Source organism: Schistosoma haematobium, chromosome 4, assembly GCF_000699445.3.
Source record: "Schistosoma haematobium chromosome 4, whole genome shotgun sequence".
Lineage (NCBI taxonomy): Eukaryota > Metazoa > Platyhelminthes > Trematoda > Strigeidida > Schistosomatidae > Schistosoma > Schistosoma haematobium.
In genome coordinates, this window is record NC_067199.1 from 5,223,402 (window position 1) to 5,239,473 (window position 16,072).

Consider the following 16,072-nt stretch of genomic DNA (forward strand, 5'->3'; position numbering starts at 1 on the left):
TGTGGTTGTCGAACCCACGCTCAACCCTCCTCCTTTAACCGGGCTTGGAACCGGCAATAACTCTCGAAGAGCCACAGGCAATTAACAATAAAATGAGGAGCAATTAAATTGGAAAGATTGAGCAGTGTGAAATCCCTTCGATAGATAATAATAATAATGTAGGATGGAAAGTGCTGAATATTTAGAAATGAACTGATAGGTGATTTAGACATCTTGTCAGTAAAACAGTGGTCCTCATTGGGATGGAGTGACCATCAAGGTATATTGTGAATTGATTAGAACTGGACGACGATCCAGAGGTTTTAATAGCTAAATGCTTACCGCGATACGCAAAGGTCGTGGGACTGACCAGTTGTGAAATCAACATGGTTATCAGACAAAACAACAATAAGAAAGCAGTTCGACCTGACAACATATTACCTGAAGCACTGAATTCACACATAGAACTAACTGCAATTATGCTCAACGTCCTTTTCAGAAAGATTTGGAAGGAAGAACAAGTGTCATTAACAGACTGGAAAAAGCAAATCTTACCAAGATGCCAAGTGTGAGGAATACAGATGCGTCACATCACTATCAGTACCAGCAGAAGTTTTCCACAGTGTTGCTAAACCGGATGAAAGATTCAGTAGACTTCCAGTTTCGAGATCAAAAAACCGGATTGCGTAAGGATCGGTCGTGCACAGAATAAATCGCGACACTACAGATCATCGTTGAACAATCAATTGAATGGGACTCGTCACTATACATCAACTTTCTTGATTATGAGAAGGCATTTGACAGCGTTGAGAGCCGAATCTTACTCGACAATACTGTGTACCTGAGAAGATCGTCAACATCATACGACGGACTACAGTGTAAAGTCGTGTATGGAGGACAGCTGACAGACGCATTCCAAGTGAAGACCGGTGCCGGACAAAACCGTGTATTGTCACTCTTTCTTCTAGTTGTTGATTGGATTATGAAGACCTCGACATCAAAGGGAAGCACGAAATAAAATGGATAGGTCGGATGCAACTAGACGATCTGGACTTCGCAGATCACATAGCTGTTCCATCTCATACACACGAACAAATGCAGATGAAGATAGCTAATATAGCAGCCGAAACATAAACAAAGAAAAAAGCGAGATCCTGAAGTATGATAAAGAAAACACCAAGGCAATCACACATGATGGAGAAATTCTGGAAGAAACGGGAACTCTCACGTGCTTGGACAGCACCATCAACAAACAGGGAGAATCTGATACAAATGTAAAGGCAAGGATTCATAAAGCAAGTACAACATTCCTACAATTGAAAAACCTATGGAACTAAAAACAACTGTCGACCAACACCAAAGTCACAATCTTCAATACGAATGTCAAGACAGTTCTATTGTATGGAGCTGAAACTTGGAGAACTACTACAACCATCATCAAAAATTTACTGGTACTCATAAGCAGTTGTCTACGCAAGATACTGAATGTCCGCTGATTGGATGCCAACAGCAACAACCTGATGAATCAGAGAACAAACCAGCTTCCAAATGAAAAGAAAATTCAGAAAAGACATTGAAGGTGGATAGAAGAAACATTGTGCAAATCATTAAACTATATCGCGGGTTAATCCCTAACTAAGAATCCTGAAGACAAAAGGCAAAGTGGCAGAACAAATAATACATTGCACCGGGAATCTGAAGCAGACATCAAAAGGATGAATAGGAACTGGAAAGTAGAGGTGATAACAGAGTTTTTTGAAGAGTTCTGGGCGACAACCTATACTCCTCCACGAGTGGTAACGGGCGTAAGTCGAATAATTCTCCATTCTTCTGAACTATTGAATATCATTTTTTCAACAGACTAATCCCATATGTGTTAGCATTTCAACCTGACTGAAATTTGATAGTTGCAGTTAAGTAACTAAAGAACTTTGCTGTTGCTCAATAGCTAACAGATCTGAATCCTACATTAACTACTTTGATTTCAGAATTCGAGTTGCGTCACTACCTCTCACACCTTAAGCATGGTTTGAAAAGGCTTAACACAATCCTGTACTTAATTAATGAGTTACATTCATTATATTACTCTTCTACGCTTCATAGTAAAATTCATGTGAAATCGAATTGACTAATTTTATATCAATAAAAGTTCATCTATAGTTTTTAAGTGATGAAAAGATTAAATTATTCATTATACACAATGTTGTATAGTATATAAAACACTAAAACACAAAGAAAATTAGCATTCTTACAATGTAGTCCAATCATTACATGAATAATGAATGGAATATGGGAAATTAAACACCACAGTATACTTTTCATATGACGTCTTTATTAAGTGTGTTTCCATTTCATCAGGGAAACATGCAAGCTAGTTATAATTGGGGGAAAAAAACAAGACACGCAATAATTCATAGTTTTTTTTTACTTCAAATTTTTATTTATCATTAAAAATTCAGTTGTCATTACTAAATAATTCATATTTCGACTTTGTTAACTAAAATTATTTTCAGTAGTTGAGATCATGAATAGTCAATTAAAGCTAGACCACCATGGAAAATCTGGAAGCACTGGACGACCATTTCGTCCTATTGTGGGACTCCTTAGCAATGCGCATCCATGACCTCGCCTCTCGAGATTCGAACCTATGACCTATCAGTCTCACGCGCGAGCGCTTAACCAACTACTGAACTGGCATCCAATGGCTTGTTATTACAGTCGTTTGCAAGTTTTATAATTGGTATTTATATATTCTGTAAAACTAACAGAAAGCCGAAAAACTTATATAAGGTATGTAATTTCCACGAAAGGAGACGTTATGACATGAGTTACATAATTCGAACTACTAAGCTAACTAACAAAATAAAACTAGAAGTCCTATCCAGAAAAATGAGTTCATGTTTTTGCTTTAGTAACGTTTGTAATAGGATGAGTTATAACGAACTTTGAAGATATTTAGTGATCATTACTTGTGATATGTGGAGATGGCTTTTGTCACCAACTGTAAATAGACGACAAGCTATTGAAAATCAGGGAATTCTTGATGAATGTCTCGCTCTAGTATGAAACATCTCAATAACGCGCACCCAGGATTCCACAACGGGTCAGTCCCACGACCTTTGCGTATCGCGGTAAGCATTTAGCTATTAAAACCTCTGGATCGTCGTCCAGTTCTAATCAATTCACAATATACCTTGATGGTCACTCCATCCCAATGAGGACCACTGTTTTACTGACAAGATGTTTAAATCACCTATCAGTTCATTTCTAAATATTCAGCACTTTCCATCCTACATTATTATTATTATCTATCGAAGGGATTTCACACTGCTCAATCTTTCCAATTTAATTGCTCCTCATTTTATTGTTAATTGCCTGTGGCTCTTCGAGAGTTATTGCCGGTTCCAAGCCCGGTTAAAGGAGGAGGGTTGAGCGTGGGTTCGACAACCACATCCCGTAGAAAATAATCATGCTAGAAACTCCAACAAGACTAAACAAACTACACCATTATAACTCTACCGTGGTAGATGAAGGAACAATTAATGTTATTTATTAAAAGTAATTTTCAAACACTAATCATTATCACTTCTTTGAACTTCGATCATATGCTAACGTGAAAGGTATTTCATTTTTAATGGGAAAAGAAACAGTAGATCATTAACTTTAATTAAATAGCACGGCGGACCACTCTTTCACTCACTCAATCATAAACAAAATGAAAACTGTTCATGAATGAGTGGCTCGCCCAAGAATAAACAACATAAAGACTGCCCCCAAACGCCCTGGTACGGCCGACAGTGAGGAGAGTCCGCTCTCCCCCTCCAAATGCTCTTATGTGTCCACTTGCATACAACCACTGCCTCCTCTCAACACGAATGTTGTTTACGAAAGTGAGAGGACGAAAAGCGAATTTCCGGTGCTTTAACCGGGTTGGTGGACACAGAGAGTCCACCTAGGGAAGTTGGAAAACCCTGGTTAAAAACCAATGGGGCACATGGGCTCCAGTATCCTGAAGAAACAGATGGCCTATGAACCAATCCTTGGTTACCAGTTACCGTGGGACTACATCTCCTGACGTTGCTCCACTGCCTTGTGGATTAGATCTTTAGGTCAAAAGCTTCGGGCGTGACCACCCAAGAAAACCATCTACTTCGGTCAGGGCACCCGGGCAGTATCACAGCTCTCACACAAACCAAATGATTACTACTAGAAAGATTATTCTCGCTTCAGTTCGCATTCAGACAGATCCCACTCACAATCATTTGATAATACTAGCTTGTATTTCTTTCATACTACGCACTTATATACTTCTCTTTATTCTCATTCTGCATATTTTATTTTTCAACTCATACAGCAGCTCGCCTGTGGTAGAAAACCTGTTCTATCTAAACGATCTCGAGTCACTGACTGGTCGAGAATTGAATGCTACCGCCGAATACGAATACTGAAAGTTTTTCCGAAACCATGTGCACCATTCAAACTGGCTGCCTTCAACGTTCGCACACTTATGCAGATCGGACAACAGATAGGGCTGGCTACGTCTTTAGAAAGTCTTAATACCGATGTTTGTTGTCCAGCTGAGACCCGTATTCAAGACTGGTGAAGTACTACAAATCCGTTCTCCATAAGGCTTGCTTTGCGTGTGTTTATCCTGGGACCCTGTGGCATCTTCGTCTGGTCTTGCTGTTGCACTAAGCGCTAGAGCTGAGGCAACAGTAATTGAATGGATTCCCATTAACAGTCGGTTGTGTGCTGTCAGAGTAGAAGGTTACATCAAAGTGAGAAGAAATCGGTGTGAGAAACTATGTTTTTTTGACGTCGCCTATGTTCCAACAGATTGCAACCCGAATGCGATCAAGGATGAGTTTTACCACCAGCTAACAGTTCTTCTATAGAAAGTGCATTCGACAGATATTTTAGTACTAGCCAGAGACTTGAATGCTCACTTCGGCGTCTAGGCACAGAAGAGTCGTTTAAGGTGGCCAATCGGGACGTGTTGGTGGCAGGTCAGATAACGGGGACTGTCTATTGCAACTGTGCGCAGACCACAATATATTTCTGACTAGCACTAACTACTGGTACAGTCATCGTCGATGTGCCACCTGGCGTCCTCCCTCTGCATCTCAAGCCTGGACTCAGATTGATCACATCGTGATCAGCTACCACTGGCGTGGTTGTGTACAAGAATGCCGCTCCTTTTGGAGTACCTATCTGGACTCTGACCATCCACTTGCTTGCGTTAATCTCATCTTACTTTCCAGTGGCCAACAAATTCATCGTCCTAAACGAATTGACGTCAGTAAATTGGTTGCAACTAAATATCAAACCGAGCTAGGTTAGCTAACATTCCACAGAAAAGTATAGATGAGCATTGGTTGCAATTGCCGAAGCCATGAAAATGGCGAGTACAGTCAAATGCGTCTTCGCGAAACGTCTCACTTATAAGCACTTCTCGACTTTGAGGATGCGGATGATATTGTCTTACTGCGCGATAATAACCAAGTCAAGCAATCCGCACTTAATCAGTTGGCAATTAGCATCCGTAGGTATGGCATGTGCTTCGCACCTCCTAAGTGCAAAGTACTTTTACAAGACTGGCAGGACCCTGCACTCACCCTGGGCAGTAAGCAGATAGAAGTAGTCGAGAAGTTCGTGTAGCTGCATAAGTGCTGGCGTGAGTGGTGAGATCAATTAACGTTTAGTGAAAGCCAGAGCGGCTTATGCCAATCTGGCGCCGTTGTGATGTTAGTCTGGCTGTAAAAGGTCGGATCTACAATGCGTCGGTGAGAGTAGTTTTGCCTTATGCTTGTGAAACCTGGCCTTTTCGAGTTCAGGATGTTAGACGACTCTGTGTTTGATTATCATTGTCTCTAAAGGATTGCTGACGTCCAGTGGCAACACCACGCTAGTAATGCGGAGGTTCAGCATCGTGTGCTCTGGCAAAGAGAAGATAATTCATTTGGTGTCACCATCTTGAAACACCGACTTCGGTGGCTTGGACATATTCTACGAATGTCGTCCCAGAAAATTCCACGTTGTGCATTATTTGCCGACGCTGGGACTGGTTGGAAAAAGCGGAGAGGTGGTCAATGTATGACATATTTATTTATTTATTTGAACACATAAATATTGGTACAAGAGAGCGCCAATATATATGCGCCACACAAAACAATGAAAATTCGAAGAGAAATAGAAAGAAAAAAAAAACTAAGGAACGCAAAAGAAAAGGAGAACAATGACGAAGAGATTGGAGTAAGGTAGTGTGGTAGTAACGACGGAACGAAAAGGTACAATCAGAAGAAATCTTTCAGGTAAAGGAGACACAACCACTTTTTAGAAAGAAAGTAAAAGAAGGTTACAGCAGGATCGCCACTGGCTTCTATTCTGAGCCATATCTGATAACGTCTCTAGCCACTGTGTAGCACCATCTCTCGGACCCCAACCAGGGAGTCGTGAAGGACCAACACAAGCCAGTCCTTTGCAGCTTTCTTTCATACCACGACACCATGTCATGCACTGACCACCTCTCCGCCTCTTCCAACCAGTCCCAGAGTCGGCAAATAATGCACGACGTGGAATTCTCTGGGACGACATTCGGAGAACATGTCCAAGCCACCGAAGTCGGTGTTTCAAGATGGTGACACCAATTGAGTTATCATCTCTGTGCCCGAACACACGATGCCGAACCTCTGCATTACTGACATGGTGTTGCCACTGAATGTCAGCAATCCTTCGGAGACAGCGATGATCGAACACAGAGAGTCGTCTAACGTCCTCAACTCGGAGAGGCCAGGTTTCACAAGCATAGAGCAAAACTGCTCTCACCGACGCGTTGTAGATCCGACCTTTTACAGCCAGACTAACATCACGAAGGCGCCAAAGGTGGCCCAGATTGGCATAAGCCGCTCTGGCTTTCACTATTCGTGCATTGATCTCATCACTCACACCCCCACCAGCACTTATGCAGCTACCCAGATACACGAACTTCTCAACTACGTCTATCTGCTCACCGTCCAGGGTGAGTACAGGATTAGAATCCTGCCAGTCTTGTAGAAGTACTTTGCACTTCGAAGGTGCAAAGCACATACCATACCTACGGACACTGATTGCCAACTGATTAAGTGCGGATTGCATGCCTTGGGCATTATCGCACAGTAAGACAATATCGTCCGCATACTCAAGGTCGAGAAGTCTTTCTCCAGGCAACAGATCCACACCACCATTACTTACATTCATCAGAGCTGTTTCCAGAATGTCATCGATGGCAAATGTATGACATGTCGTGGTATGAAAGAAAGCTGCACAGGACTGGCATCTGTTGATCCTTCACGACTACCTGGTTGCTGTCCTAGAGATGGTTTAACACAGTCGCTAGAGACGTTACCAAATATGGCTTGAAATAAAGCCATTGGCGATGCTGCTGTTATCTTCTTTTACTTTCTTCATAAAAAAAGACGTAACCTCTCTAAGTGGAAGAGTCCTTTGGGGCTGTACTTTTGCTAATTGAACCGTCCCTCCCACTATTGGTATTTCACTATCATACACTAATTTCTGTTCATTGTTGTACTTTTTTCTTCTTATACGCACCTTACATTCTTTATCTCTTCCCATTCTCATTATTATTGTATGGCGTATATATATCTGATGCCCCTTTGTACCAATATTAATGTGTTCAAATAAATAAATAAGAGTAGCAAAGTTAGTGATAGTATCAATGGTTGCAGAAGAACCAAGACATAAACAATGTAAGTGGAGAAAAGGGATAATTTTAAAGCTCAGGAGGATGTAGGGAGCTAATAAAGAATTCTGAACAATGCCACTCAATGTTTCCAACAGTTGTTTACAATGATCATACAGACCAGGTAGTCGGTACCTACCTACATGGCTCAGTCCAGTTGTCGATGACTTTATGGACTGGTGTCATATCTTGACTTGGTCACTTTTAACTTCCTTCCAACCTACTCCTACACTGGAAGACATCATTTGTAGAGGTGAGCGGTGGTTGAAGATACGTGAAATGTCTCAACTACCTCAGCTGATGAAGATTTACTACCTCATCAGCCTATTGTCATATCTACCTAGTACGCTATGCCTAGCCTCGGCATTACTCACTCGGTGGTCTTAAATACACGAGAGAAGACCTATTGATAGGCTTTATGGAAGAAATTCGATTACTGATGTTAGCTCGAAAACTCTATCAAGTAACCTTAAACTACTAACAAGTAGTTCGATACTTGTGCATAAAATACTAGGTATGCAAAAGTTGGGAATAGTCACTAATGTGAAACAACCACAATCTACGAGGCAACTTGATATTCGGGATTTTCAAAATACTTTAGGGTAAAGTAATTTTGAAACACTCATTCGAAATAGGAAATTACACGGCCACTATCTCGGATCAGTCTTATCTTACTGGGCTGTATTTATTCAACTATCATTCAAAGATTTTGTAATGCTGATGACATGGGCATAATAAAAAAAGAGCTTGGCAAAAATTAGTGTCGGCTAAACTTGGCATACCAGATTAGAATTCCAGGATGAAAAACTTAAGAGGTTAAAAAATGTAGCAGAAGTGCTGATATGTGACTATTGTATCCCAACAACCAGCCTGGACATTCACCACTTATTTTCAGTTCATAACTAGGTCTCGAGATTATATTAGTCACCAGACGTAGCCTCCCGAGAGTTGATTTTGTTCCAGACAGTTACACAGGTGTGGCACTGGGACGGTGCGGGAACAATAGGAAATGGAGGGAGGATGAGGTGATTAAAGAGCCTGACTTTTATGACTTATACGGATGTTTTGAACAATGAAGATTAACATATTGTCACAAACAGGCAGTATTTCTAAAACAGATAGGATTGATAAATCTAAAGACTTAGACATCAGTCCCGGTATTTTCTGGACAGAATAAGTACTACACTACACGAAAATTCAAACGACAAGGGGAAGGTCTCAATACCTAAGACTCCACATTTGCACCAACAGAAACCAACAAACTGACATCCGCAATGTCACGCCAAAATTATCAAGAACACTAGATACATAATAACTCAGATACAACAAGTGATACATGAAGCTCCTGATTTTGTCCGTCAAGATTCAATCCTAAATTCTCCTAAATCATCAAAGAAAAGTGAATAGGCTAAGAAACGATTATATCATTTTATTTTTAACACATACCCACTTTAGTGGTCGAGTCACACTACAATTCAAAACTTGTAGAACCACTACAAAATCTCACTTAAACCTCCAACTACTATCTAAATTGAGAACCCTTTTAAGTAGTTATAGAAGTGAAGCTATAATTTATGGACGACACTAAAGTGACTTTGGGAATATCCACTTACTAGGGCTAGCAGTATGAAAAGTAAGAATTATGATTTACATTTGATATCAGCTAAAATGACAGGACGCTATTTAGACTATTGGATGAATGAATCTCACACCGAAATCCAAGACCTGTCACCCTAAATTTGACTGGTTTGTCCATAAACTATAGTCTCGCCGTTATAGATACTGTGTTACTTTATTATGCTAGAAAAAATTTAAGATAGCTCGGACAAGTAGTTATCCAAGTTGGCGATATACTACATAAACTCAAACTATTAAAGCCATGCAATACATTTATGGCCTTACAACTACAATAATCTATAACTAAACAATGTCATGAAATTTCCATGTTTGGGGTTTTTGAAAAAATCATATATTCTTATACATTTTTATGAACAGCAGTTCTGTCGACCAGTGACCAATCGCTTGAATGAAACCGCATAAGCCAAAAGATGATAAGAACTAGCAATTATAAGAAAGTATTGGGATATATTTATTGAGTATTTTTGCTTTTCGATTCTTTGAAAGGAACATCTGAAGGCCCATACTAAAAGGGATGTTAAGAGAAAAACCATTTACCTTGTCCCATAATGTCTTAAGGTCCCTTTTCATAGCGTAGGCATCCTCACCATCGGCGTAATATTTAGGTTCTATATCTGATACTCTGGAAAGACTGCTCAGAAACAAAGTAGGAATTACACAAAGTGTAGAGTTTTTTTGTAGAGAGTAAGTGCAGCCCTATTACTCTTCCGAACGTGAAGAGAGACATACCTAGCGTGAAAATTTTCTACCATAGCTCTTGATGCCAGATTCATCAGCGTTTGAGCAATCCCTAATCGCCGATATGGTCGTTTGACTGCCAAAGAAGTAATATGTCCATAAGGGACGTCTTCTGGATCTTCTTCCCTATCCAAAGTTAATGTACAACGACTTCTTACATTTTTGCCAAGACATAGCCCACAATCTCCCCACTATCTGTTTCTGCCACATATGATAATTGTGGCCAAGATAAACCATGATAAAAATAGTACTTCATTTGATAGTTTTCCGGCAAGCAATCTAGATTGCAATCTCTCATGTTTAGCAAGTCGGTTGGCTAGGGGATAAATATAAATTGCAATTACATCCTACTCTAGCATTCCTAACATTCATCTTCACGAAGTAACGTGACCTACAAATCAAGAACAGCGGCACTATGAGGCCTTACAGGTGCTATCAACTAAGTAGAAATATTAGTCTTTATTCACATTAAATATATCATCCTATCTTCAGCTTAAATGTGTCCTTAAGAAACACAGAGTATCATATTTGTTAACTGTTACGATATGATGAGTCAGTGTAGACAATAATGTAACTTCTACATACGATCGTGTAGATTAGGTAGTCACATGATGACAAATATACGCTTTTGGGAATAGGTCTATTATTAAACTAATACCAATAACGAAGAAGACCATAGTTCTACAACTTAGTGAATGTGAGAGCATCTTGCTAAACGGTGTTGCGAAGATTGAAGCCCGTCCCCTTGGTACAACAGAATGGACCACATCTGGGTCATGAGGAGAGTCCCTGTCTATGTGCTTCGGTTTTCGATGCGCCAAGTTATCGCTCAGGTTTACTTCTGAGTGTCCTGTCGAGTTTCAGGTGAAACTCTCGTCAACATGGTAAGTATTGAATGGTTGGAATGTTTCAAAACACTGTTCTACCAGGAGCTCAGCAGCGTCACAATAGTTGTTGGCTGGAACATTGGGATCTAGCAGTTGGAAAACTCTGGTTTTGGCATGCCAAAGGATGGGGGCTGCAAGACGAAACAAACTCTTCGGATTAGAGACCAATTTACTGATTAGCTTGACATAAAACTGAAGTCTTTCTTCACTAAGCGTCTTCGTGAATTGATTTCTTGCTTGCTTGAATTACTTTTATGCGTTGCTTTAACTGGTTCGTTTGTGTTCCTTAAAGTAGTACCTCCTAAGTTTCAGCATTCGCGAATTACCACTCCTCCTTATAACCATACGTTTATTGTAACTTTTGAGGACCGTTTGTAAAACAGATTGGTTTTTAGCACGTACGATCGTGTTCAGTTAAAATGTCTAGTAAGCGTCCACATCAAGCTAAGGGTAGACTTCTCAACAGACCTTCTGTAGGTTTTTCTGCAAAGCAGACACATTGTAACATGCGAAATTTCAGTGCATGTTTCTAGTAGAATGTTTTAACTTGATCTTGACGATAAAATTAAAGGCTATGACGACATGATCACGTCTTTCCATGGGTATGGCGGGATTTGGAGGTTGTTAATTAGGAACTCTTCGTTCGTAAATGTTTAGTCTAAGCGTGACGGCTTCCGACTGTTTCTCTAGTGACTTGTTGTGTACACATTTCCGAATGATCTCAAATCTTCATTGAGGTTGAAGAACCGATCCTCGGTAGACTTGTTACCTCTAATGTACGAGTGTTCAGCAAAGTTGACATTGGGAAGATGGATGCTTCCTAGAATCAGGATATGAGGGCATCTGACGCAAATAGAGCGAGATAATCTTTGTAGCATCCGACTGCGGTACTTGGTGTCAGCAGTAAGTTCCCTATAGGTGACTCCAACAAGACGCCTCGAAGCGTCAACTAATTTCACTGAGCACCATACAGACCCATCAAGACCGGATATTGCCAGCTCCTAGCTCGTAATTTACGAGAATGCCCACGTTTTAGATAAAAGGACTATCTTCATTAACAAAGGTCTAGTGTCCACACCCTTCTTGGCTACAAGCACCACTTGTCGAATCATTATGTTCTCAGGCTTCAGGGACTGCTTTATAAACTTCCACGCTAGGAAGTTATAGTCTTATTAGTCATGGTCCGTGTTTCCTGTAACACCCTGCACAGCGATATTTCTACGACAAAAGAACGTCTTTCGAAGTCACTTAGGGATGTTCCCGATGGGACCGCACTCAAAATATGGTATGTCAGGCAGTATTCTTAAACCCCCTTCTGATTTCAGCAAGTGACTGACCGTCAGAACGTCCTCTACGTCTAAGCCATGTAGCCGCCATTGGCTCGATTTCGAGAAGTTTGAGTTATCTGTTTGACTCGTATCAGATCATCCTATCTTTTTTGTCTTGCAGATTGAGAAGAAGATCAGAACTGTCTTTAAGGTTAATGGTTATGAAAGAATAACCTCAAAACATGACAATTTTCCCAGATGATCTTTTTATTTGACAGTCGGACTGCGTTTCGAATTCCCGCGCTCCTTGCTGACTAGTTGGGACATCATAGCGGCAGATTGCACAACAAAATCACTAGATGCTTTTACTACATGAACTGGGATGTTCAATTTTTTTCGACGGAGACACTCGATCCCTTCTAACCTTGTCGGTGGAAGTCTGTTAGCCTACAGAACTTTCGAGGACCACAGTTGCATTTAGAGTGCCCGTGCTGAAGGACACAAATCTTCAGAAACAGTCTAACATCGTTGATGTTATGGTAGGGCTGAGTTTCGGTATAACTCACTAGTGTCGATGCTTGTTCCGTTGATAATCATGTTGTCGAAGGTCCTCTTATTTACTTCGTTTGTTTACCTGTTTCAGGACTGTTTTTTTTCGGGGTTGCTGATAATTTTTTTCGCAGGCCTGTTATGTGAATGATGATATTGCTCAGCAATCCTCAGCGATCATGTTGCAGTCGACACATACCTACCTGCTATTTGACTTACTAATTATGTTGTAAGGAGTTACTGCGCTTCATGAAACCAATCTTTGCATTTGTCACACTGCGTGCACAGGTGAGAGAAAAATGGCATCCAGGTCGCTTACATTAGTTCGTCACGATTATGGTGAAATGTGAGTAGTTAGACAGATTCTAGAAAACGTCTACGGTCGTAAAACAAAAAAGCAAAAAGGGGAAAGCTGATAAGACAGGCAGTAAAAAGGTTGGAATATATTAAAACTGGCCTCAAAGTGGAAAACTCGTAGGCCGGAGAGTAAACCGGAGCGAAACTAAGGTACACTATTAAAGTAATCTGTCAAAGGTTAAGCTGCAGATAGATTATTTGGATCAAAAATGGTACCTTTTTTGCGTAAGGAAACAGCAGGAGTTTGAGGAATGCAAATCACGTTAGGACTAATCTTCACGTTCGTAAATTCAGCAAGATCCTGATATTTATCTGAGGAACAATAGGGGACTGACTTCATTGCTCACATTTTCGCCTTTAAGCCAGAAAAATGAAAATTTATACAGTTCATTTTCTGTGTCTTGATTTTAAAACATTTTGATGTCATTAGCATCAAGTAACATTACAGACTTGATAATATGTAACACGTTTTTAACCCAACATACTCCGTTAAATGTTGATTTTCATGGTAAAGCATTTACATAAATCGTTATTTTTATTCTCTGACCAAGTGGAAAGTATTTTACACATCTGAATAGGTATTTAGAATCTGAATGTTTTCAGCAGCAGCAGTAAAATACTGAATAAAAAATGTCGTAGGTCTTATCTAAGTTAACGTAAACAACACGAACTGTTCCTTTAATTATCCAGCAAAATATATTCGACCTTTCCCTTGATGGATAAATGTCTGTCATCCACAAGCGATCTTTCTATAAGAGTGTTAAGTACTGTCTGACAAGCGATTAATTTCAGGATAGTTCCAGTGGCTTCATCCATAAATATCCCGACCTGAGCTAAAGGAGGTGGTTACAAGTCGTTTATATTTAGGCACTGCCGTTGATATATATTTTGCGTTGTCACGTCAACTAAGTGTGTTCTAGACTGGAATAAATTGTCAAGATGTCCAAGCAGTAACGATAGAAGGCACGACAACTCGAAAGAGTTTTAAAATATATCCACGGAGTAGCCTGCTATGTTTGGCTATAAGGTCGTGAATATTTACACAAAGATAGGTTAATAAAAGGATTTCGTGCTTTAAAAAGTACTTGAATGTCTGCTGAATTATGGTCTAGTCTGATATAAGTGCATTCATCTTTGCTTTTATATTATTGGAGCCAATACCAAAACTGAAGACTTGTCATGATGTGACCAATTAATATATAAAGTTTTACATGTAGTTCACACCATTGTCTATACTGACCTGTTATGTAGTGATGATTAGCAATCTGACACTACACTCTCTTGAAGAACACATTTGGGCTGTAAAGAGAGCAATATATTTGGTGTGAAAACCAAGAGACTATACAGAGTGACTACGTTTAGATGGTTGAGTCATGACATTTCCATTACTGTTCCCCGTTCACCATTCTTGGACCTCTCTTTAGTTTTAGACATTGAATGTAAATCTTCTCAGTAATTATATGTTCAGCTTCAAAGATCGTGTGGTTATAAACTAATAGCACTACACTACTCTCCCACCAGAACCAACACGACGGTGGTTCGATACCAAATGAAGTGGGGTTGCCCCGTACTGGAGGTAACCAAGATAATAACGGAAATCATCCAGGTACGGATAAACCGAAAGATAACTAGAAAAGACGGCGACAATCGATCTAGAAATACATGTAATAGATTTAGACTTTTGCCACCCACAAGTCTCTTATATTCTAGAAGGGACACACCTAGTGGCGAAGCCAAATGGAGCTTCTGAATGCTTGGTGAATTCTTACTACCAGATAGTAGCTACAAGTAGTGACTATATAAATCAGAGTAGAAATAAGAATATTGGCGAAACTACGACGCGTTAAGTTATGGGGTTTAAGTGGTAGTCAGTATTAATTCAATTATTTGTGCTACTATAATATTAGGTCTGGTCGAATATCGTAATGTATATATATATATATATATATATATATATATATATAATTTGAGAAGTTATGTCGAGGTCATATCGTTGCTTGAATTGAATCGTCCTATCGTGACATTCAGTAGCATGCCATTTATGAACCTTTGAAGGACTCATTTTGGCCGAAGATGGAATAATATATTTAATATCAAGATCAAGAGATGATATGGAGTGACCATGTTTGAATGATCTAGATATACCATGTTCCCTCAATTACTTTACTGACGTTCTCCAAATGTTAAACGTTTAATGTAAACCTTCTCGGTTATTGCAAGTTCAGCTACAGGGATTGTATTGATAGGAACTAATGGAACTACAAATTCTTCACACTATAACAATGTACGTCAACTGTCTTGAATATAATGCAGACATCCACAATAAGACTATAAATGCGAGTTGTGTTTGTTTTTCAAGATGGCGTTAGATACTGAACAATTCAATAGTGATAAACCCTGATAAAAAAAAGTATATTATATAACCAGGGTAATTGTTCTAACTTCGGATTTGAAGTGAACAAATTTAAATGTCATTATTACATAAAAATTAAAAAAATGGTCATAACTGATATAATGGAAAGAAAAGTCAATTTTCGATTGAATTACTCATGATGAGTTTTATTCAACATTGACATCTGTTTTGATTTCACGTGAGGATCATTCAGTGTAGTATTTGATTTGTTTTCCCAGTATGATATTTTCTTCTGTATAATATAAGATATTCTTGTATTCAGTTGACATGAACTATGCTCAGTAAGTGATTTGTTATAACTGAGTATGTGATTTAATCCTAATCATTCATCAAAATGAGTGTACAATCAATATATAAACCAGTGTATTTTATACTATATTCGATTCGTCGTCGTCATAGTGTTTGAGGGGCTAATAAATCTTCACTTATACCAGTCTTTATGTTCTTACTTTCACATCGTGGGAATTGCCTAGGTCCCTCGTTCCGAGTATAAATGATCAGCGTT

General features: G+C 39.5%; 1 protein-coding gene across 4 annotated transcripts; it reads right to left on the reverse strand.

Annotated features, from left to right (window-relative positions):
- Positions 1–9,782: 9,782 nt before the first annotated feature.
- On the reverse strand, positions 9,783–10,502 carry NAA10_1 (N-alpha-acetyltransferase 10). 4 transcript variants are annotated; one of them, XM_051219293.1, is made up of 5 exons: positions 10,445–10,502; positions 10,252–10,409; positions 10,013–10,211; positions 9,893–9,977; positions 9,783–9,860 (listed from the first exon to the last, which is right to left on the reverse strand). In XM_051219293.1, exons 2-5 carry the CDS (start codon positions 10,328–10,330, stop codon positions 9,807–9,809), a joined length of 417 nt encoding a protein of 138 aa, XP_051066017.1. In that variant the 5' UTR covers positions 10,331–10,409; positions 10,445–10,502; the 3' UTR covers positions 9,783–9,806. The 4 variants fall into 4 exon arrangements, with proteins under 4 accessions (XP_051066017.1, XP_051066019.1, XP_051066018.1 ...); XM_051219294.1 differs by having other exon boundaries at positions 10,085–10,219; XM_051219292.1 differs by having other exon boundaries at positions 9,893–9,975; positions 10,013–10,219.
- Between the last annotated feature and the right edge of the window lie 5,570 nt (positions 10,503–16,072).

Bases quoted from the DNA above. Each gene is read 5' to 3' on its own strand.
- NAA10_1 (XM_051219294.1), bottom strand. From the start codon at position 10,465: ATGAATGTTAGGAATGCTAGA. The intron at 10,220-10,251 runs GTAAGAAGTCGT...AACTTTGGATAG, and splicing joins GGCTATGTCTTGGCAAAAAT to GGAAGAAGATCCAGAAGACG. The intron at 9,978-10,084 runs GTATGTCTCTCT...CAGTCTTTCCAG, and splicing joins GTAGAAAATTTTCACGCTAG to AGTATCAGATATAGAACCTA.